Raw genomic sequence first — 22235 nt, 5'->3', positions numbered from 1 at the left:
TTAAGAAAAGTGGATTTTGAGAAAAAAGAGGGGTAATAAGTCATTAATTGAACCTAATATGTGGTATAGGGTTGATCTTGGAAATATAAATTTGAAATATATGGAGGAGAGTTGATTTTGGAAATATAAATTTACATTGAAAGTTGAAGTGGACAAGTATTTTGAAACAAAACTTTTTTTCTAAGGTGGACATGTATTTTGAAACGGAGGAGGGAGTATCAACGATGTTACTGCTGCAAAAGCTGTCTCCCCGTGAATGGACAGTGTGCAAGTGCGTGGGACCGAGTTTTAATCTGCCTCCGGAGCTCTTTGCATTTTAAAATACGACATTTTAATATGCTAATCATATTTTCTCTGTTGACCTTTGACCAGATTACCTAAATCATGTTTCACCCTCGGTAACCCCACACTTATCAACTCCTAATTCCTAATCTATCTGCCTCCTCGACAGCAGAACTATAATTAAAGTTGAAATTAAATACTCTCTCCTTCTCAAATTAGATGACTCTGTTGACTTTGGGCACACAATTTAAAATTCATTGACCGCATAGCTAAATGATTTATTTTTAAAATTTTATTTTTACAAATAAAAAATTAAAATATGAAATTTTCATTTACAAAAGAAAAAATAAAAAAATAAATTTCACAAGTAGACGGTCAATGCACCTAAAGTTGCGTCCCCAAAATCAACTACCTCATCTAATTTGGGATGGAGGCAGTATTCATTATGTATATTTATATTAATTACAATATAAAATGCTTTTCAATAATTTTAACTGATTGTTTAGAATTTTAAAAGACCGGATAAAGCTCAAATTTAATCAAGACTAATTCAATCTTGATCACAACAATAAAATAATATGTACACCCTCTGCTTTTTCTAATTTCATGTTCGAATTTCGATACATTTTCATGTGAGTTGACCAAATAGTAAAGATTTATTATTCTTTATTGATTTTTTTTGTGAATTAAAATTTAATTATATATTTTTACTCAAAAAAATCAAGAAATAATGTTTTTTAGAAGCATCTTTTACAAAATATTCAAAAGCGTGGGCCAAAAATCAAAACGTCAAATAAAAACCGGATGTAGTGATCATTTCAACAAAAAAAACCACATGTAGTAATGATATTCATGATTTTGTCTTATTTTATAAGTAATTTACGCATTGAAAATTATGATGCAAGATTCAATTTTTTTTATCAGAACATTTTGCAAATTAAAGATATCACTTTAGCGTTGTAGATAGTACGAGTAATTGACAATTCGTGCTCGATGGCCAACTGTTTTGAATATTATACTCTTTGTGGAACTTGTGTATTTCGCACGATGGGCCTTGGCGTGTGACACTACAAAATCATTTTTCTATTATTCGGGCAAACAAATAAAAAGAGTACGTGTAATCTCACGAGATGTTTAAAAGCAAGTCCACCAATATCATAAATTAGTATCTACAATTAAAATTTAAGATATTTAGAGGAAATGTGCGCTCAACAATGTGCCACTGATGTCTTAATTTATTAGGACATCCAACAAGTGATGAGGCACTACTATTCTAAATCAATTTTCTTAATAAAATATTTATGGTCTGTTTGGGATTACTGTTGAAAATTACTGTTGTTGTGAGTAAAAGTACTGTTTAAAAAATTGTTGTTTACAAAAGCTGAGACTGTGTGGTAAACCTGATTTCAAATGTGTTGTTTAAGTAAAAGCTGAAAACAAATTGTTTGGTAAATTTTTTGTTAAACTGCTGTTTAGAGTTATAATTATAAATAAACCAATATTTTATTAATTATTTTATAGACAAATATTAAACAACAAATATAATTGTGTAAAGTTAGAAAATAGAAAAACTAGTTAAGATAAAAATTAAGTCAAACTTTGATACATTGAGTAGTCTAATTATTGTACTAAGTTAAAATAATTTATACGTCTTACATCATTAAACTATTTGATTGTGGATAATATTCATCTCACCTGATCTTTCACTTCTTTGACTTTGCTCTATAATTTGTGGTCGACGATCCGAAAAATTATCTCTTGGCACAAATTCTGGATGCATATCAACTTCATGAAAAATAGTATCTTTAACGGAGCTCAACCTGATATAATTATGCGGTGCCATAGATGCCACAACTTTGAGATTTAAATGAATATTGTAGCGTGTATGCCAAAATCTTTCATCTTTTCTTCCAAACTCCAAATGTCCTTTCAATACAACTCCGAAGAGATGAATGCGCTTTATTAAATATTTCTTGGTAACCTTCTGGTGCTTGTCCACGACGAAAATCCGGAAGATGATATCTAACTCCTTTGTATGGACCAAGATATCCTAGTGTTTGTGGGTATCCGACATCTACCAAATAATATTTATCTACATATAAAAACAAAACAACAATCATATTTAACAAATTTTTTTATGTGTGTGCACATGTGTGTAATAATAAAACTCACTATGTGGTGGAGATGAAAAATTCAAATGTGGTGTATTAACTGCTGCATTAAAAATACGGGTATCATGAGCTGTGCCTTCCCAGCCCGCTAAACAAAGGTGAAACGCATGTCAAAGCTACATACAACCATCACATTTTGTGTTGGCAAATTTTTCCGTCCAATAAACCTCAAATATAAAATAAAAATAATTCCTTATTACTAACATACAATATTTTTTATGTGATTGAGACTATTTCTATTTGATTTACAACATCAATATTAATTCTTATATTTATTCAAAAATTATATAAAAATCTATACCATTTACCGAATATACTACTTACGTTTATTTTATATATAAATATATAATTTTCATCTTCAACTAATATATATTACTCAACAAATTTAAATTCTGCCTCTATATTATAATGAAATTTATTTTAAAAAAAATTCAATGAAACCAAAAAAATATAACCTTAAAATTCATTTAAACAACAACCATCAACATTTTAATAATTTATTTCAAATGTTTTCACTTAAATTTTTATTTAAAAAAATTCAGCAACCATTATGTGTAGCCAACAATATTCCAGATTATAATAAAACGTATGTTATATGTGTGTCTTGTTATTTTGTTTAAGGGTAAATAGCTACAATATACTTTATAAAAAATAGCTGCACGAGTGAGGGTTTGATGCCGGGGACGGTAACAGCTTCGCGCAACAGCCGCTTTTGTGAAAAGCAGGGGTATACCAACTTTCTCTAAAAGCAGCTTTTGGACCAAAAGTTCGGTTAGAAAAAGCTCTTTTAGATTTTACCAAACACTTTTATTCAGCTTTTTGAGAAAAAGCTGCTGTTGTGGTTTGGAACCACAACCCCAAACAGGCACTTAATTCCCACTATTTCAACGCAATCTCTCCTCCCTTTTCACTTTCCTCCAACACTAGTTCAAATAAATTATTAGCTTAATAATAATATACAATTATAAGACATGTTCTTCGAACACTAATTCAAAAAAATTACTAGCTTAATAATAATATACAATTATAAAACATGTTGAAGCTCATATATCGAAAAGATGTTCTAAATTATTAGAACACTATTTTTTATTATATTTATAAGGATGATTAATCCGATACAGAATGTGGTGTTATCAGCTGTGTAATTAGAAGCGGCAAGTTCAACCTATCTAAATGTAAATTAAGTTTTTAAATTAAAAAGAGGTCAATTAAGGGGTTTGACTTTTAAGTTATGTAGTTTATATTAATTTCATTTTTGAAAGCAATTCGAAATATCTCCGAAATTAAGCATACATATTTTATTTTGATGGATTGAATATACAGATATTTTTCATATTAGGAAAAAAATTATATTAAATATATTCTTTATTTTTTATAAGTCTATGAGCGAAATTTTGGTCTCCTTTATTTTAGGTATAATTTTACATGCGTGTCATACTCATTTTGTCCGCTTTTACATGTCCATTTTGACTTTTGACTAAGTGTTAAAAATATATAAATATTATTTTAAAAATAGAAAGTTACTTTTTAAAGTAAACAAGGTGTACTTTCAAATGGTATGATTTTTTAATTGTTCTCAATTTTATAATATATTTAAATTTCAGTCAAGATATAAATGAAAATGAAAATGAAAATTAAATGAAAATGTATTTTTTACTCATAAATGTTTTTAATATACTTACAATGACCAAGTTCTACCATTTCAAATATCGAGGGCAAAATATGAAAATTATAATGGATATTAGAATTTGTTAATATTCATAACTTTCTAGTTTTAAGTCCCTTTTATATATTCATTTTGACTTTTGACCAATTATATTGACTATACTTTGACTGAAATTTATATATATCATATAAATAAAAAATAATAAAATTATATCATTCAAAGTATATTCATTCTATTTTCATATGCAACTTTCTTATTTTAAAAATAATAAATAATGAATAAATAATTTGTAACATTTAGTCAAAAATGTTCAATTTGACACTTTCAAAGTCAAAATTTAGATGTAAAAAATGAGGGAGGGAATGTTATATAAAGAGTTATATTTCAAATAATCATACTATATACTCCCTCCCTCCCCCTCATTTGTTTACATTGGGGGACGGAGGCTCGACACGCATTTTAATATTCTAGTAAAACGTAGTTTGAAAAATTATTTTAAATTTTTTTTTTCTTCCGAATAAAAATTTAGTGTTTAAATTTTTATAAAAAGAATTAAAAATAAGTTATAGAACTATGTTTTATATGCGTCTTAAAATGCGTGTCGAGCCGTGTGAAAAAACTGTAAGGCAAATAGAGGGACACGTGGAGTACTAAAAGTAAATTAATTCCCGGTACTATTGCTAGCGTCACTAAAGCTAATAATGACGACATCACCTGTTTCTAGGACCAATGTACCATCACACTTGTCACTTCTTGAATATCGGACGCCACTCAGACATTTAAACATAGTTTAATAAACTTTGGTGCAACAACATCTACACCAAACATTCCTAGGCAATCAGAAGTCGACACGTGTTAAGAAGTCAGTTTCTTGTGGATCCCACAAGATAGCAGCAGCATGCATGCTTGTGGACTGTATCTAAACAAACTCCGGGTTAGGTAGCTTGCGTGACCAAGTATATTTCATTAACCGGGTAACCCGAATGACTTTACAAACCATGACGATTATTATTTTTGATCGACTTCATTTTTACTTGTTTACTCAAATAAAAACTTATTTTTGAAGAAGAATTATTCATATATATATATATTTATATATAAATAAGTTGATAAAAGGTGTTTAATATTTGACAAAAGTATGTATATACATTTTTTGAAAAATAAATTTCAATATGGTTTTAACATAAGATAAGTATTTATTTATGAGAGATAAGATAAGTTAATTACTATTTATACATAATAAGTTAGCCATATTCAGTTATACATTATATTAATCATTATTATAAATATGATTTTCGTTGTTTGTAATTCATAACTTATTTAGTTAAATAACTTTTAGATTTAGAGCCTATTTGTCTTGATTTAAATCTCACTGATTTTAGATATCTTCGACTTTAAACTGAAAAATATTTATTTGTTAATAAATAAAAGTCAGTTTAATGTTAGATAAATCAAAAATTATTTAAAGTCAGAAGTTAGTTAGTAGTACTTTTCTCGAGTTATTTGACCCTTTTTTTCTTCTGATAAAAGTTATTTGTCGTAATTTACTCATAAATCACTTTTATTGTTATTATTACATTTTTGATAAATCATTGATAAGTCAAACTTATCTACATTTTAAACTCCCAACTTATCACATCAAATCACGTTAAGTCATAAGTCACAATTTTAAAGTCACAAGTTTAAACTCAATCGGATTATACACGACAATAGAGTGAAAAGTGTTTTGGATTTGTAAATAAATCAAAATACAATGATTCAGATATAGTAATTTAACAAGTTTTTTATATTTCTTCGATGTATATTTTACAATTTTGAATTGAATTTTATTCAAAAAATAGAAGCATTGTCCTGAAAATTTATTTATCTATTTGATCGGGCATGCCACCGCGGAGGGGGAATACATGAGACTGACGGAATAAAAACGACATTTCAACTCGCACTATTTTGAAATTTTAAAGATGATGATATCGATGGGGTGATATTATACTACTCATTTATACGTTGATTAGTCAATTAAGATTACTAGTAGTAGTAGGTTAACGAAGTATTAGTAGTAATAATACTCTTAAAAGTGGATTAGCAAAAAATAATCAATAATTACATATGAGCACTTAATTGGTCCGATGAGATAGTTGGGGAAGTAGGTAGCTAAACTGGCCCCTTTTGGAATCATTCGAATATTCTTTTTGCTTATCTATATTATGAAACTATACAAATACAATCTTAAATTATTCAAATAGAAATGGCACGAGATTGCTCCATCACATTAAAAAATTGTAAAAGATGGGGGACTGTAAGAATATTATGATAATATTAACTCGATAACTTGCCGAAAGAGTTTCGGCAAATCTGTCTATGGACGTCATTTTGTTGGTTTCTATTGATCAGGTAATATTTTGTGAAAGTTACGGCTTACTCGTGATTAGTGATAATTGATTTAAGAAAATGTATACGGTCATATTTCGCGTCTCCGTTTATTTAAGAGAAACATAAGTTCTTCCGGCTTCTACATTTTTTATCCGTTCCTATGAATAAATAGAAGTTTTTTAATAAATTGAGAATGTTAGTTTTTTCTCTCAAAACTTTTACCATTTCTCAAAAATTTCATCTAACTTATTTATTTTTACTTCTACATCATTTTTTTAAAATTTTTAAACTGGACAAAACAACCGCTTCATATTTTGAGACGGAATATTAACAAAAGATTCCATTTCTCTTGAGTTCGGAGAACAAGCGCCGTACATATACAAGATTTCATGAATTATGGCTATAGAGTATTTAAGATCTTAATTTTAAATATATTTTGATTAAATTTTAATTTTATAAAATTATTCGAATGTAAATTATACTTAAAAATTCCCAATTATTCTTATTTAGATTTCAACACGTGTGTGTGTGTGTATATATATATATATTTAACCTTTTCATAATATATAATTTTGATGCGATACACATTTATCGATTTAAAAAACCGAATGCTAATGCAACAATAAAACTACATGAGAATATAAAAAGTAGAATATGATGTTAGAATATTTTATGATAAATACAAAATTTCATCACAAAAGAGATCGATAAAGATGCTGACCGAGTTCACGAGAAAGGAAAGTTACAGTAGAAAGTTTAAGAAGAATCTGAGTGATTTAATATACTGTATTTCTCTCTTTGTTTTGGGCTGTTAAGTTAACGGGCCTATAGAAGTGGACAAACACTTGTGAAGATGACTTTTGAACGGTTTTTAATTTTTTTTGATTTATGAAAAATCTCCGATTAATTTTTGAAAAAGGTTAACAATCTCCGAAATTTTTTCTACAAATCATGGATCGGTAGGTCAATTAATTGATTCCGATTCGAGAATTCTAAAACCATTTTTTTGAAATAGAGAAAAAAGTCTTCCACACGAGAGATGGTACAAAATCATACACGGCCATCCATTAAGGAGTAAATAAATAAAATCGCTATATAATAAAGAAAAAAAGATTGAAATAAAATAAGGGAAAACTACTTTAGTATCTTTATTTGGCGGGTTTATGTATGATAGGAAGTTTATGCACTCCAAAAATTTTAAGCGCTTCTTCGATATGATCTCAAACAAAATTTCTTATCAATACGCATCTTCATGTTTAAAAAGCGCTTTAATATGCATCTTTTTGACCATTTTTCGTCAAATTGATTGTTAAAATTAACGGCTACAGGGGTAAAATAGTAATTTTATAGACTTGCTTCTACTGATTTTTCCATACAAAATTATTGTTTTACCCTTGTAGCCGTTAATTTTAACAGTCAACTTGAGGGAAAATGGTTAAAAGAGTGCATATTGAAGCACTTTTTAAACATGTATTGATAAGAAATTTTGTTTGAGACCCTGTCGAAGAAGCGCTTAAAATTTTTGGAGTGCATATTGAAGATCCACTATCCAGAAATTGCTACAAAGAATAAGCTTTTATTGCTAGACTATGGCCCTATTTAGAAGTTAGCGGTTTGGGATAAAATTAGAAATTTAATCATTTCAATCCACTAATGCTAGTGTTTGATAGTTAGCGGATTGAAATATAGGTTTTGTTTCAAAATGCTAATTTTCAAAAAGCTACTTTGAGGAGTTTTTTGGGTTAGAGGTTTTGATATGTGTTACAAAAAACTAATCAAACAACTATTTTCCAAACAGTTTTACAATAAACCGTTAATTCAATCCGCTAGTCCGAACACATATTTGAATCAGCTAGTCAAAACATCTGATTCAATCCGATAACAGCTAGCCATTAACCGTTAATTCCCAAATAGGGCCTATACCCCAGACAAGTTACTATAAATCCACAATTTTGTTGTAAAAGACAGAAAAACCCGTCCCACAGCACATTATTCAGATATAGGCATCTTCCACTATTATGCATCAGTTTCGTCCAGACAATCAAGCGCCCACATGCATTCTCATGTTTATCATGTGATCTTCACAACGATTTAAAAGGTTGTGCAAATTGCAGTTAGTTACACAAGTGACTAGAAAGATGTCTACTAAGAAACTAATCGCAGCTTCTAATCTGGTTTCGAACCTACTACCTTGGCAATATATTTCAGGCTTTTACATCTAGTTACATTTGACTGAAAGATAAACAGCAAACATGTAAACTTCTTTCTCCATAATAGAATCCAAGGCCAACACAAAACTTTTGTTTATAAATATAATTGCAACAATTCTCTACCCCATGATAATCTATCGTTATCATTAAACTGGGTGAACAAGTACTCGTTTCCACAAGAAAAAACTCCCCACCCATATTCTCTTCTACAGTACTATATTTCCATTTCCCATATGAAAACAAGTCCACATGGTATAAATTACATTTAAGAAAATTTTCAAAAAATTTCTCAAAAGGATGACTGGAAAGTCAGATAAAGCTAATCAACCCCAGAACCTACTTAATAAGCCCTTCTTGTCTTTCTTCATTCGGTGCTCAAGAGTTGGGAAGTCAATCGAGTCATAGGCAAGGTCCCGAACAATTGGATTACGAGGAAATGCTTGAAAGGCTGGTGGAAAGGTTTCAATGCGAGGAGCTCCTCTTGTGTTTGGATCACCGACAGCAGATTCATAAGCATCCAATTTTTCCAAAAGTAAATTGCCCGGCTGAAACATATCAAGATAAAACAGATACATCACGCCAACAAGTTTAACGGGAACCATCACCATTGCAGTAATACTTTAAGACTGATAAAAATTCGATTCACTCTATAATCCACAATAGCGCTTCTACGTGTGGAATACTGACACTGACATTATTGACTAAACAAAAACTTCACGCTATGAACCGAGGGATCATCACATGAAAGAGATTAGCACAATAATTGTCAAATTTGTCTAAAAAAATAATTGGATAAAAAAACTAAAGTACTATGAACGAGTTGCGTTAAGCAAAACCATGACTAGTAGGTATAGTAAAATATTGTAATAGAGGTCCGAATATACTTGTCTTTCATAGGTTTAGGACAACAGGCTTAACCACAAACAATTTAAATGCCTGTAAGTTTGAAAATGATAATATCTTACAAGAAATAAGAGTTGCCATGCAAATGCAATCAACAAATCTAACGAAAAATGTCAACTTAACAACAAATTGTCATGACTGTGCAACAACATATTAAGCAGGACCAGTGTCAGGTTAAATCACTATGCATAATATGATTAGCTACCATTTGTTATTTGTGTGAATTTATAATTTAAAATGTCTGTTTACAGAAAGCTAGCAAGAACCAAAAATATTAAAATACAGTACCTTTGTCCCCTTGGCAGTTAATGACATAGTTGAGATCTTTTCTGATAGATTTTCAGGAGCCTTCTCCAGTTCCATGATACCTAGTGCATGCTCTATACAACTGTTTGATCTACTCTCATTGTATAAAGCCTTCAAATCTTTTAGAACATCCTGTCATATATATTATACATGACAAAGGAAAATGATTAGAAGTCCACGATTTCATAATAAATAGATAACTTCAAGCTTACTAGTGAAAAAAGTACAACCTTCATATTGTTTTATATCACAGATGAGGTAATATATTACTATACCATGTTCAAGAAAGGAAAAACAGAGAAATATGGGCCTCCATTTTCACTTATAAATTAAGAAAAAGTGTCCATAGCATTCTCATATAACATATTCTAGGATCAAGATCTCATGGCACAAGAAATGCATGAAAACATGACAACATAAACCAGAAATTTCTTGGAGTATTAACCTGTTCAGCAGTGGTTAAACTTTGAAGCCTCTTAAGGGCAGTATCAGCAAGAGAGCAAGCACGACGGTACAAAGAATATGCCTCAGTTCTCTTTCCAGCTAAACTGTAAGATTTAGCCAAGTAGAAGCACCTGCCAACAATTGAAAGGAACGCCATTTATTTAAAAAACAGCCAACAGAACTCACGTCCGTAATTACAAACTCGTTTCGGGAACATCACGGGTGACTGTAATCAGTTAGCTTATTTCACAAAGGCCAGCCGATGTTGGATATCAGTCTACAGTAAAGATATATAACAATTTATATGTATATTGTATACTTAAGTACTGAGCCACAACCAATAAAGTATCTGGCTACACTTCTAAATTGGCACAAACGATGTTCCTGGTTAATAGTTTCTGGATTTTATAATTCATTCAAGTAAGACCCAAGCAAAAAAAAGATTGACTAGTCAGGTCATCTGAGAAGTACTAATATTAATGTTATTAGGAGAGGGTGCACTACATGGTTATCTTTCTGCTAACAGACAGAATATTTTATAAATAAAGCCAACCTCTCTGCTCGAAAAATTGAACTCTTGACTTCACATTCTTCAGCAAATGCCACTTCCTCTGGTTTTCTATCTCTTCCAGAACTGACTAAATCAGAAAGGTCAGCCGTATTCTGCCATAAATGAGTACAATATTAAGTTTTTTCAGACCATACAGAACTGGAAGTGATGCTAAAACATCTCCAGAGATTAATTCAAAAAATTGTTGTATTTGACCCAAAGTCACCTGCAATAGTAGGTCATATAAGCGGACAAGCTCCTCTGGTTTAGTAGCTCTGTCATTTTTGTCATCGCGTGACTTGTTAAGCTTACTCTTTGCTATGCTCACTAACAACTGGTTTCGCTCAATAGTTCGTTGTCCCAAAAGAGCCCCTATGGCCTTATCAAGGCCACTCAGATCATCTTTCATGTTTTCAGAATTACCTGCATTAGCCTAAACAAACCATATGCTATATCAAACTTCTCCTAATGATGCATTTATGTGCCTAAACATATCATAGATTTAGTACATTACTTGCGCAATAAAGAATCAACCTTATTCGCCTTTTTAAAACTTAATTAAAATTGATGCCTTACCAAATCATTACGGATGCTACTCCTGGCTTCGTGATAAGCAGTAAATATTTTGTCAAATATGGCCAGCCTTTTTTCTGCTGGAACAGATTCTCGTTTTGGACCATGGAGGTCTTCCTCCAGCTCCTGAGCTGATAAAATATACAATAAATAACAATTAAGTTTCAGATTAATGAAACACAGATGTATATAGAATTAGACCCGATTGTGATGGAAGTATGCGGTTGTCTAAGTGTGAAAATATGGACCCCACAGTACTCCCAATCCATAGTCTTTTAAAAGATCAATTTTAAAAATGCATCACTAGCATTACTTCAGTCTAGTGATAGTGAATTAATCTCATCTAACCAAAGCATGAAAATAATTGGTTACAAACAAAATACACCTAACAATGTAAAAGAGGTTTTAATTTAACACTTAAAAATTGCCAACTGTACCAACACCCCCCCCCCCCCCCCCCCCCCCCCCCCCCCCCCCCGCATCCCATCTCCTTAAGGATTCAATATCCATTGAAGACATAGTTTCAAGGACAAATTTTCAACTAAATTACTGCAAGGTGGGGCAAGTTGAGTATATATATATATAATATAATATAATATAAAATTCACATCTGATATTTAGCAAAAAAAAAAAATACATCTGATGCAGCGGAGGAAGAACCTCCAGTGGCAAATCATAATCAAGCATTTCTTACATGAGAAAAGATTATATTCATAGATATATTAGAGCTGAAGTAACATGGCTCGACAAGCTAGTCAATACTATACACTTGATTCAAATTTGGAGCATGAAATATTTAACTTCTCCAAATATTATATTAATACTTGGGTATATTATATTTGTATTGTCTACTAGGAATATTCTAAAATTAGAATAAAATAGTTCCTACTTCCTATTATCTAATACAGGGTTTTACCTTATATAAGAAAATGTTATCATCCTATATAATGAGAACTTGAATATTTGATAATTTCTACTTCCCACTGTTTCTCTGCAGAGGAATTTCCTACAATTCTTAACCTTGTCAGGTATTCCTCATTCTAACACAATAAGAAGACAATTCTAATACCTTTCAATATTGAAACCCGTGTCTTTGCATTTGAAATGGGGAAGCTATGCCCTAGCCAATTAAATTCTGTCATAGATGCGGCCTGTTGAGATCTAGCTTCAGCCATGACAGCCTGAAATAAACAGACCAAAAGTTACAATTTAAGGAAACAACATGCATTAAAGATGGCTTTAGATTTTTAAGTACAAACTTATACTTGTACATGTTTAAATAGACATAGCATATGAAAGAAAAAATTTAAATAATTGTGTGCACTAAGTTGGTACACTTACAGGCACTAATCGAATCTGTTTAAAAGTGATAGACTAACCTCTAACTTAGCCTTGAAAAGGTCCAGTGCAGGTCCTTCCATTTCACCTATTTGTAGAAGTTCAGAAGCTTGTAGATTCGACTCACCAATTTTGTGCAGGCAGTACCGTATGCTGGGTTCTAGTTCCTCAACACGCTCACGGCACAATACTTGATTTTCCAGATCCCCGTATTTCCCAAGTTCTTCATAAACAGCCCTATAAGATAACTAGCATTAGACAGCACAATATTTCAAAGAAACAGTTAACGACTGTGTGGGTATGATTTGCTAAGAATCTACATAAAAAATTTCGATAAGTATCAAGTGCCAAATAAAAACACGAATATGCATAAGCATAACTAAACGACCCTCGATCCAAATTTTTTTATTATTAGAATAGACCCTTACATTTACACTGTGCTCCAGATTTTTTATTTGAAGAAAAGAAGAGGAGCGGGTGAGAAGTGAAACAAAAAAATTGTAAAAACTTTCTTCACCGTGCTCCTGATTTATTATAGGAAGGTATAGTAATATTTAAGAAGTAGTGATAGGTGTGAGAGCTTCTCTCCCAGTCATCCAAGTTTTGGAAAAAAAATTGTTCGAAGAAAGTACAGAATATTTTCTCTCTGCTCATTTCTCTCCTTCCCTTAAAAAATCTCTGGACCATGACGTAAGTTTTAAAAAAAAATTATTTTCTTACCTCTTCCTTTCTCTTACCTCATTTATACGACTCGGGGAGCACAATGTTAAGTTGAAACATAAATCACAGTGTTCTACCATGCCTCCCCAGTATAGTGATATGCCAAGTCCAGTCGTCTTGCTCGAGCTTCAAACTTTAATTTATGTTCTTGTGTATGTATTTTGCATAAAAATTTATTGTAGTTGTACATTCTAACTTTTGTCAAAAGCCTAACTAAAAAAAGTTACAAAAGCAGAACATAATAATAACTTTTCTTATACAGATTAGAACCTTTTACTTAAATCAATGTGACTGCAAATGTACTTCTCGGGCACGACCTTGTTTTTGATATCAAATTGAAACTGTATATGAACCATTTTGAACTAGAGGACTAAGGGATTACTAAATCGCAGGAAAACGACAATGTATTGGCATTGCAATCTTAATTTTATGAATAATAAACGAGTCCAGATTATCTAAAGTAACATATACCTAGCACTCTTGAAACTCTTTAACGCGATGTCCCAATTCTGATCTTGTTCAAACAACATATTCCCTTTCATATAAGAGGCGTAGGCCTGCAAATTACAGATCAAATTGCTGAATAGATATGAAAACCAAATATACATTCAAGCAGCAAAAGTTGACATGAAAGTGGACAGCGGTAGTACCATGTAGAATCTTTTAGAGCATCAGTGATTAAGCATAAGTAAACAGTAAAAGTTGACATGAAAGTGGACAGCGGTAGTACCATGTAGAATCTTTTAGAGAATCAGATATTAAGAATTCATTGATAAATATATACATGTAAGTGCAATATATACTTTAGACAGTTTTCTTTCTAATACACAGGTCATAATGTCAACAAATATATAATAACACAAATTCAAGGAAAACAAAACAGGATTTCGTAAGCAGTCCGAGAAAAAAGAATTCAGTTTCAGAAGCCACTCAAGAATGCAAAGGGAGGTAAACTATATATGCGTACTACCGACTTCAATTAACTGAATGACCAATAGTGGAAAAGAAATTACAAAAAAAGAAAGAATACACATAAACATAATTAGCTAAGATAAATAAAGGTATGACCCTCAAGTAATATAGCTTTTAATGAAAACAGGAAAAGAGAAAACAAAAAAGGGTCAAATAAATTTAAAATATATAACTCAGATGAAGAATATATGGGGTGACTAAAAACAAGGTCAAAATCTGCTACTCACTAATAAGAGGAGTCCCCGATGTGGCCTTCTAATGTGAGTGAAAATCATACAAGTATTAACACTCAAAAACATGGTAATATATAACACTATTCAAGGCGAGGCATAATCAGTTTGTTTATATAGCTAAGTTTGATAAAAAGAACCGGAAACACCAGCACAGCCGTGCTTATATCAAGTTAGTGGAAGTATTACAGACATTAAGATATTGTATATCATATCACAAAAGATATGGCTCTGGTGATGTTTCATGTTCTACAATAATTAATTGTGAAACTGAGGCACAGGGACTGATGGTTTAGAATTAGCAAACCAAGTAATAGTTACTTTGGGTTTCAAACTAATAAATTAACACCTTTTTTTTTTACAGTAATATTTCATTAACTAAATGAGAATCCCATATACTCTAGCTTGTCATTTCCAGAAATAATATCCCAAGTCAATATCATATCTACATGATGGCCCAAATTGGTTCCTTTATTTGAAACACACACCTCGGCTTCTAAAGAAGTTCTAGAATCGCCCTTCATAGCACAGAGCTCAGCGAAAAAGGTAGCCCACTTTACAGCTTTCCTTAGCCTACCAATCAGATATCTACGTTGTCGTGCATTTGGGCCATCTGGCAGCTGTCTCTTCTCCATGGCATGGCTCCAAGCTCTTTCAGATGTATAGAGAACCACATGCAGAAACCTATTGCAAGTATAGAATAGTTTACATAGATATTGAAAATGCAAATATAAAATATACAGGAAAGTACAGAAGTTCCAATTTTGTCACATCTACGGAAACTAGAATCTTGAAAATTACTCCTACATAATTCTAGGATGCTTAAATACACCAAATATACATTTCTACGATATTAAAATCCATTCATTTGTTCTAATACGGATTCAGCTAAAAAAAACGCTTGTCGGGATAAGCAATCAGCAGCATTAATAACACATTCATCAATAACAAACATAGGCCAAAAATCACATAATATACTAATAAAGATACCAGACGCAACCTGACTTCTGTCACCATGGACGGCTGTATAGCTCTCTTAGTGTATTTACCACGCCCATGAGTAAACTTCAACGATTTATACAACCTCCTTAGCCTAGCAGTACAATACCTCCTGTTACACACACCAAAAACACTCAAAACCACAGTTACGACATTAAAATGTCACAATAACAATCCATAACATGAATCCCAAGTGAGCCAGATCTGAAAAACGTATAAATACCGATAACGAGTGTAATCCCCAAACCGCAATCCGTGTTGCATCTGTGCAGATTTTAGCAGCTGCAACACTGAATATCCAAACAATATCTATTCGATTACACACTGAATTATCAATTCAACAATTAAACAGCAAAACGCATACGTATCCTGATGGAAATTGTATGTACACTACTGTATTAGTGTGATTAATCAATCAATCACAATTCATTAGCTATTCATATGTGTAAGCAGAGAGAGAGATAGCGAGAGAGAGAGGGAGAGGGAGAGGGAGATGGAGGGAGAGAGAGACCGTGAATTGAGAACTTAGGATTGGGATTGGTCTGATCGGAGACGATTTTCTGATCGTCGATCTCCATTGCATTATCTTTAGCCATTAGATCTGTGACGGGCGGCGATGATTAGGTTTCCGGCGGCCGGATAAACTGTGATGCTCACAGATAGAGTGTGTAAACAAACGTGTATGTGATAGCAGTGTCGGGTCGGATATAGCTCTCTTACGGCGCGTGTTTACATTCTCATTATCAGGGGCATACTTGTGAATGTCAGGGTTTTTTAGTTGGTTTGTGTATATATCTATGCAATTCCATGAGTTTTTATTTCACAATACGCATCTTAATGATCTTATAAATTATAATTATATATTTTTTGTTAATTTTTTCTATATAAAAGTTTAAAATATAAATATTTATTAATTAAAAAATCTTAAAAATAAGTTATAAAATTACATTTTATAAAAATATTATTGTACGTGCCGTTCTCTAATATATACAATTCGGGTAGGGGGGTATTTTTTAATTCGAATTTTATGTGTAATTGACTAGTAAATGAAATGGCTTGTACCAGTATTAATCACGTCAATTATCTTTCTTTATTATTGCATTTTATTTATTTTATCTTTTTTTGAAATTTAAAATTTTATTCATGATTATTAGAGTGTTTACAAAAATAATTAATTGAAAAATATATCTTTTTGTCCACAAAAATTTTAAATTAGCCAACACTTGCTATATATCTTCTTGTCCAAAAGATTGAGCTTTCTAACTTAGCCAAACACTTGCTATATATCTTCTTGTCCACAAAAATTTTTCATTCCTATGAACTAGGTATTGCAGGGGTCGTTTGGCTAAGCCTTAAAAAAGTGAATTCTTACTTAAAATAAAAAAATGAATTAGAAGTGAGAAACAAAAGTATTTATTTTAAGTTGTTAAGTGTGTGGTTACATGAACTTATAAGTTTTTTTTTGATGTTTGGATAATTTGACTTATAAGTTCGTGCAGTATTTGATGTAAACATAATATACACTTTCTATAGTACTGTTTATTGTTAATAAATTTAATTTTTAATTTTTAATTTTGTAAATTTCTAATTTAATTTATTGATCGATTATTAGATTACACATAATTAGCGTTCTTGACCCACTAATTCAATTATTTAAAAAAAAAAGATTATTAACTCGATTATCGTTTAACCAACAAGAAAAGCTGCTCTTTTCGACTGTTATTTGGTCGAAAATGCATCGACCGTTAACGATCGAAAATACATATTTTAAACCGGAACAAAAATGGTCGAATATAAGTTAGTTGAATTTAAAAACCTGATCAAAATTAATTTCGATCGAATACGATCAAAATTAATTTCTAACTTTAATAAATTTAATTTTTAATTTTGTAAATTTCTAATTTAATTTATTGATCGATTATTAACGGATTATACACAATTAGCATTCTTGACTCATTAATCCAATTATTTAAAAAAAAAGATTATTAACTCGATTATTGTTTAACCAATATAACAAGAAAAGGTGCTCTTTTCACTGTTATTTAGTCGAAAATGCATCGACCGTTAATGATCGAAAATACTTATTTTAAATCAGAACAAAAGTGGTCGAATATAAGTTAGTCAAATTTAAAAATCTGATTAAAATTAATTTCGATTGAATACGATCAAAATTAGTTTCTAACCAAATTTGGTCGAAATTATAAATTTGACCGAGATTCTAAAATTTTGAAATTTCAAAAAATTTAAATTTGGCGCCGAAAAATATTCAATCCAACCAGAATCGGTCAAATTTATAAGTTTGATCGTTAATGGTCAAAATTTCCGGTCGAATTTAGCCGTTTTTCTTGTATATTAAACGGAACATGTTCCAACATTGATTAATTGTTGATTAATCTTTAATTTTTAGAACACCGATATGTATTAATAAAATAATATACTAGCCAATTATTCCTTGTTCGAATTATATTTCATATATTTCTTTTAAGTCTTTTGCTTTTTTGGCGCAGACCGATTACATAGCAAATAAATATCATAGCAAGTTTCAACAACTTGACACAGTAAAAACTTTTTGGTTCTATCATAACCCAGCAATTCTGAGGACATTTCACTAGCTGTTTCCTTTTTGGTGCTGCTTGAGAAGCACATCTGCAATACTGCCAAGTCCAACACCATCCCACACTTGCAGGCTACATCACTCACATCATGCATTGCAGCACTTGAACCACAGCAAGTCACACATAGCTAAATCTTTGTCATCCCACACAATCCCACACACGGCCATGAATAAAAACAAATTGAGCTCAAACCAATTAAACATAACAAATTAACACTGATCAAACTATTAGGACGGCAAACATACTGTGTGATTTAGCAAATGCACCTTAATATCAATTTGCTAATTACTACGTACTTTCGTTGAAGAAACCTGGTGAAAATCTCACCGTTACATACCTTTAATTAATTTTGTCCCACAACTGGTGGTGTAGGGCTATCTTAGTTTAAACCTAGCTCATCCAAGTTCACACGAAGAGTTCCCCTCAATTTCTGAGAAAAATGCAGACATTTGAATTAGCGCGTCAAATTCAGTATAAAAGATGAATTATTTGCCTTCATTGATTCAGAAACATACGAAAGAAGTAAGGTAACAAAGATACAAATCGATAAACATCTTAACACACATACATGGCTGGCAAAGACGGTGGTTCAAGCAGTGGTGGGAACAAGAAAAAGAATGAAAGCTTGGTACTTCCTCCACGGAAACATGTCATAACCATGGTGGGTGAGCGCCTTGCTCAATCAGCTACCGCGCCTTTTAACAACAAAAATAAAAAGATCAACCCGGAAAATGGTGATGACAATGTTGCTGCGCCTTCTTCTTAGCTGCATAACTCCATGTTCTTTCTATTGAGCTGCTTTAATGTGTGTGGTGGAGGTGGACGTGGAGGTAGGGCTGGGTGCTATCAATAATTTGTTATGTGTCTGTTAAGTTATTTATGAGGTTTAAAAAGGTTCTGTCTTGTTGTCTAGGACAAAGCTTTATGATTTAATCAGTTTGGTTTTGATTAGTATACTCTTACAATATTTATACTACAAGTCCTGTCAGTTCTGTAACAGATTGTATACTGTTTTGATGTGATATATAGATGAAAGTTTTGAATTCTACTAGATGATTATGGTTTGAATGTATTTCAAAAATTGTTTTCAAATATTTCAAATGGATCCAGTATCGGGTCGGATAAGATTAATATCTTGGATAAAATATCCATCCCTAATGACTGTGCTGGTAATATGTGAAGGATAACACTGCCTTGTAAAAGATGACACTATTAAAAATTTGTATAGATACAACTTACCAAAAATTCTTTCAAAAAAAAAAGAAAAAACTTACCAAAAATGAATTAGTTTTGTTGATCATAAAAAAATAAATTAAAACGATTAGTATTCTCATGTTACAGAAAATTATTTCCAACCTTATGCCTCTCATGTTACACTCGGAGATATGATACATCTTTTTTAATAAAAAATAAAATTGTGATAAAATATGATCTGAATCTAAATATTTTATACCTGTACTCAAATTAGCTCTCGTATTAATTTATAACATGGTCAAACATTATTCGTACGCAATTCAGAATCAAACATATATTAATTTTTAGCATAATTCATTTTAAAGTAAATAGCCATTCATTGATTTATCGAAAATAATTATATTTAGGAAAATATGATTTAATTATTCTTATAATTCGTCAATTATCACAATATTATCTAATATATTTATGGGTCTTAAAAAAGGATCCAAATCCATAAAATCGGGTTCGGAAAAATCCAAACTGATCAGAACGAATAGGTATCCGTTGTGTCGGATAAAATTACCATCCATGTTGTGACCGTGCGAGTAATATTTGAAGGATAACACTGCCCTGTAAAAGATGACCATTCGATGGATTACTATAATCCAGTCACCATTGCAAGTATAAATACATGCATAAATTGCATTACCATGCATATATTCCATACTGTGATAACAAGAATAAGGATTATAGATAAAGACATACTGATAACTATGGGATTAAGTTCATTATTTTCTAAGGCTGTGTTGTTGGTGTTTATGGTTGAATTTATGAGCCAAGTTTGTAGCCAGGGTGGTCTCTTTGATGTGAGAGCTTCTGGTGCAGTTGGGGATGGCAAAACTGACAACACCAATGTAAGTTTTAATGATATTGATTTCTCGTCCTGAACCTCGACTGATCAGCTGACAGACATTCATATTTTCTTCTTGTTTTGGTTGAAGGCGTTTCTAGCTACATGGACAAAAGCATGCCAATCAGGAGGGACAATGCAGATAGTGGACGGAACCTATCTGCTAAAAACCATTCAGTTTGAAGGACCGTGCAAAGGTCAAGTTAGTTTTACGGTAAATGCAGTTATTCAGGCTCCCCAGGGAAAATCTACTGAGCATTATTGGATAAATTTCAAGAATATCAATGGCTTGACAATCCAAGGAAGTGGTACATTTGACGGCCAAGGACCTTCTGCTTGGAACTTCAGCACTTGCAGCAATGTTCCATCATGCTCATCACGACTTAGCCCCGTAAGTTCTGTAATTTTTCTGCATAATTTCTACAGAAAATATTTTCAAATAATTTTTGCAGGGGTTAATAGGCAAAAAGATCACTGAATTCATGGTCAACTTGCAGTTTGGTCACTGAACTCAAAAAACTTGGAAACGAATCACAAAACTAGATTTAATTGCAGGCAACTAACTGAACTGATAAAAACTTGGATTTAGGTAACTGCAGTTAGCACAGCCGTTAAGTATCAATTGACTTTAACCTATTTTTACAAAGATGAACTCTTTATTTCACGAGATTGCTGAATAAATTTATTCTTGTTTTTTGAACTTACAGTCAGTAGTGTTGACGAAGGTGAACAATTCATTAGTCCAGAACGTAAAGTTACTCAACAGCAAAGGCTTTCAAATGAAAATAGAAGACGGCGACCACGTAACTGTCAACAACATTACAATAACAGCACCTGCTGATAGCCCAAACACTGACGGAATTCATACTGGAAACATCAACTTCGTCAACATTCAGGATTCCAACATTGGCACCGGAGACGATTGCATATCCATGGGGCCTGGAACGACAAACATTAACATCACCCGAGTCAATTGTGGCCCTGGCCACGGCATCAGCATTGGGAGCATTGGCAAGTTGGCGACGGATCAAAATGTGTTCGGTGTTAAAGTACTAAACTGCACAATTAGGTTAACACAGAACGGTGTCAGAATCAAGACATGGAATTCCACCTTTCCACTCTCTGTTGCTGATGTTACTTTCCAAGACATTATAATGGATAGAGCACACAATCCGATTATTATCGATCAACATTATTGTGGTGGAAGGCGTGATTGCAGTGTATGTCATCTCTCACGACTCTCATACTCTATCTGTCCCATAATAAGAGTCACTTTGACTTTTTACTCGTGAAAAGTCAAAACGACTGTTATTTTGAGACAGAGGGAGTATCTTGTTATTGATTTCCGACTAAATATTTGTTATCTTTCAGGGAAATTCGCACGTTCAAGTTAAGGATATCAAGTTCATAGGAATTTCAGGAACATCAGCTTCGAAAATTGCAGTAAATTTGAATTGCAGCAGCAGTAACCCATGTTCTGATATTGAGCTCAATAACATCAACTTGAGTTTCCAAGATGGAACCAGAGCAGTTTCTGCGTGCTCAAATGCTCCTCGTATATTGTATGTCGGCCCACAAAATCCTCATGCTTGTCCGCAAAGATTAGATCCCTCTATGATGCTTGCATATATGTAAATATAATGGCTGTGTATATATGTCTTAAAACTCCATGAATAAAAGTTAGTATTATTTATGTACCTTTTTTTCGGTATCATAGCACATATATCAACTCACGTAAATATTCATTCAGAAAAAGAAAATTTAAAAATAAAATATGAAATTATTATTTATATGAGTATT

At 31.8% G+C, this 22235-nt stretch overlaps 2 protein-coding genes and 1 long non-coding RNA gene across 3 annotated transcripts; 1 reads left to right on the top strand and 2 right to left on the bottom strand.

Moving 5' to 3' along the window:
* Positions 1 to 8742: 8742 nt before the first annotated feature.
* LOC108223710 (uncharacterized) lies at positions 8743 to 16500 on the bottom strand. Its single transcript, XM_017398093.2, has 13 exons — positions 16246 to 16500; positions 15958 to 16024; positions 15736 to 15846; positions 15224 to 15419; positions 14005 to 14090; positions 12855 to 13050; positions 12545 to 12656; positions 11479 to 11606; positions 11129 to 11335; positions 10906 to 11015; positions 10354 to 10483; positions 9891 to 10040; positions 8743 to 9244 (listed from the first exon to the last, which is right to left on the bottom strand). The coding sequence occupies exons 1-13, from the start codon at positions 16328 to 16330 to the stop codon at positions 9023 to 9025; spliced, it is 1800 nt and encodes a 599-aa protein (XP_017253582.1). The 5' UTR covers positions 16331 to 16500; the 3' UTR covers positions 8743 to 9022.
* Positions 16501 to 18151: 1651 nt separating this feature from the next.
* LOC108222274 (uncharacterized) lies at positions 18152 to 19375 on the bottom strand. Its single transcript, XR_001806939.2, has 2 exons — positions 18918 to 19375; positions 18152 to 18779 (listed from the first exon to the last, which is right to left on the bottom strand). It is a non-coding gene; the product is annotated as an uncharacterized LOC108222274 (long non-coding RNA).
* A 923-nt stretch (positions 19376 to 20298) lies between these two features.
* Positions 20299 to 22070, top strand: LOC108221160 (exopolygalacturonase). Its single transcript, XM_017395057.1, has 4 exons — positions 20299 to 20439; positions 20527 to 20826; positions 21143 to 21655; positions 21807 to 22070. Exons 1-4 carry the CDS (start codon positions 20299 to 20301, stop codon positions 22068 to 22070), a joined length of 1218 nt encoding a protein of 405 aa, XP_017250546.1.
* The last annotated feature ends 165 nt before the right edge of the window (positions 22071 to 22235 follow it).

This window comes from Daucus carota, chromosome 5 (assembly GCF_001625215.2).
Source record: "Daucus carota subsp. sativus chromosome 5, DH1 v3.0, whole genome shotgun sequence".
Lineage (NCBI taxonomy): Eukaryota > Viridiplantae > Streptophyta > Magnoliopsida > Apiales > Apiaceae > Daucus > Daucus carota.
Note: the sequence above shows the minus strand (reverse complement) of the source record. Positions and strands in the feature narration are given on the sequence as shown.

What these genes read in the sequence shown, in the direction of transcription:
- LOC108223710 (XM_017398093.2), bottom strand. Translation starts at nt 16,330, where the DNA reads ATGGCTAAAGATAATGCAATGGAGATCGACGATCAGAAAATCGTCTCC. An exon ending in TATATGACCTACTATTGCAG is followed by an intron (nt 11,016 to 11,128) that starts GTGACTTTGGGT and finishes CATTTATGGCAG; the next exon opens with AATACGGCTGACCTTTCTGA. An exon ending in GTTTAACCACTGCTGAACAG is followed by an intron (nt 10,041 to 10,353) that starts GTTAATACTCCA and finishes TATATATGACAG; the next exon opens with GATGTTCTAAAAGATTTGAA.
- LOC108221160 (XM_017395057.1), top strand. Translation starts at nt 20,299, where the DNA reads ATGGGATTAAGTTCATTATTTTCTAAGGCTGTGTTGTTGGTGTTTATG. An exon ending in GCAAAACTGACAACACCAAT is followed by an intron (nt 20,440 to 20,526) that starts GTAAGTTTTAAT and finishes TTTTGGTTGAAG; the next exon opens with GCGTTTCTAGCTACATGGAC. An exon ending in GCTCATCACGACTTAGCCCC is followed by an intron (nt 20,827 to 21,142) that starts GTAAGTTCTGTA and finishes TTGAACTTACAG; the next exon opens with TCAGTAGTGTTGACGAAGGT.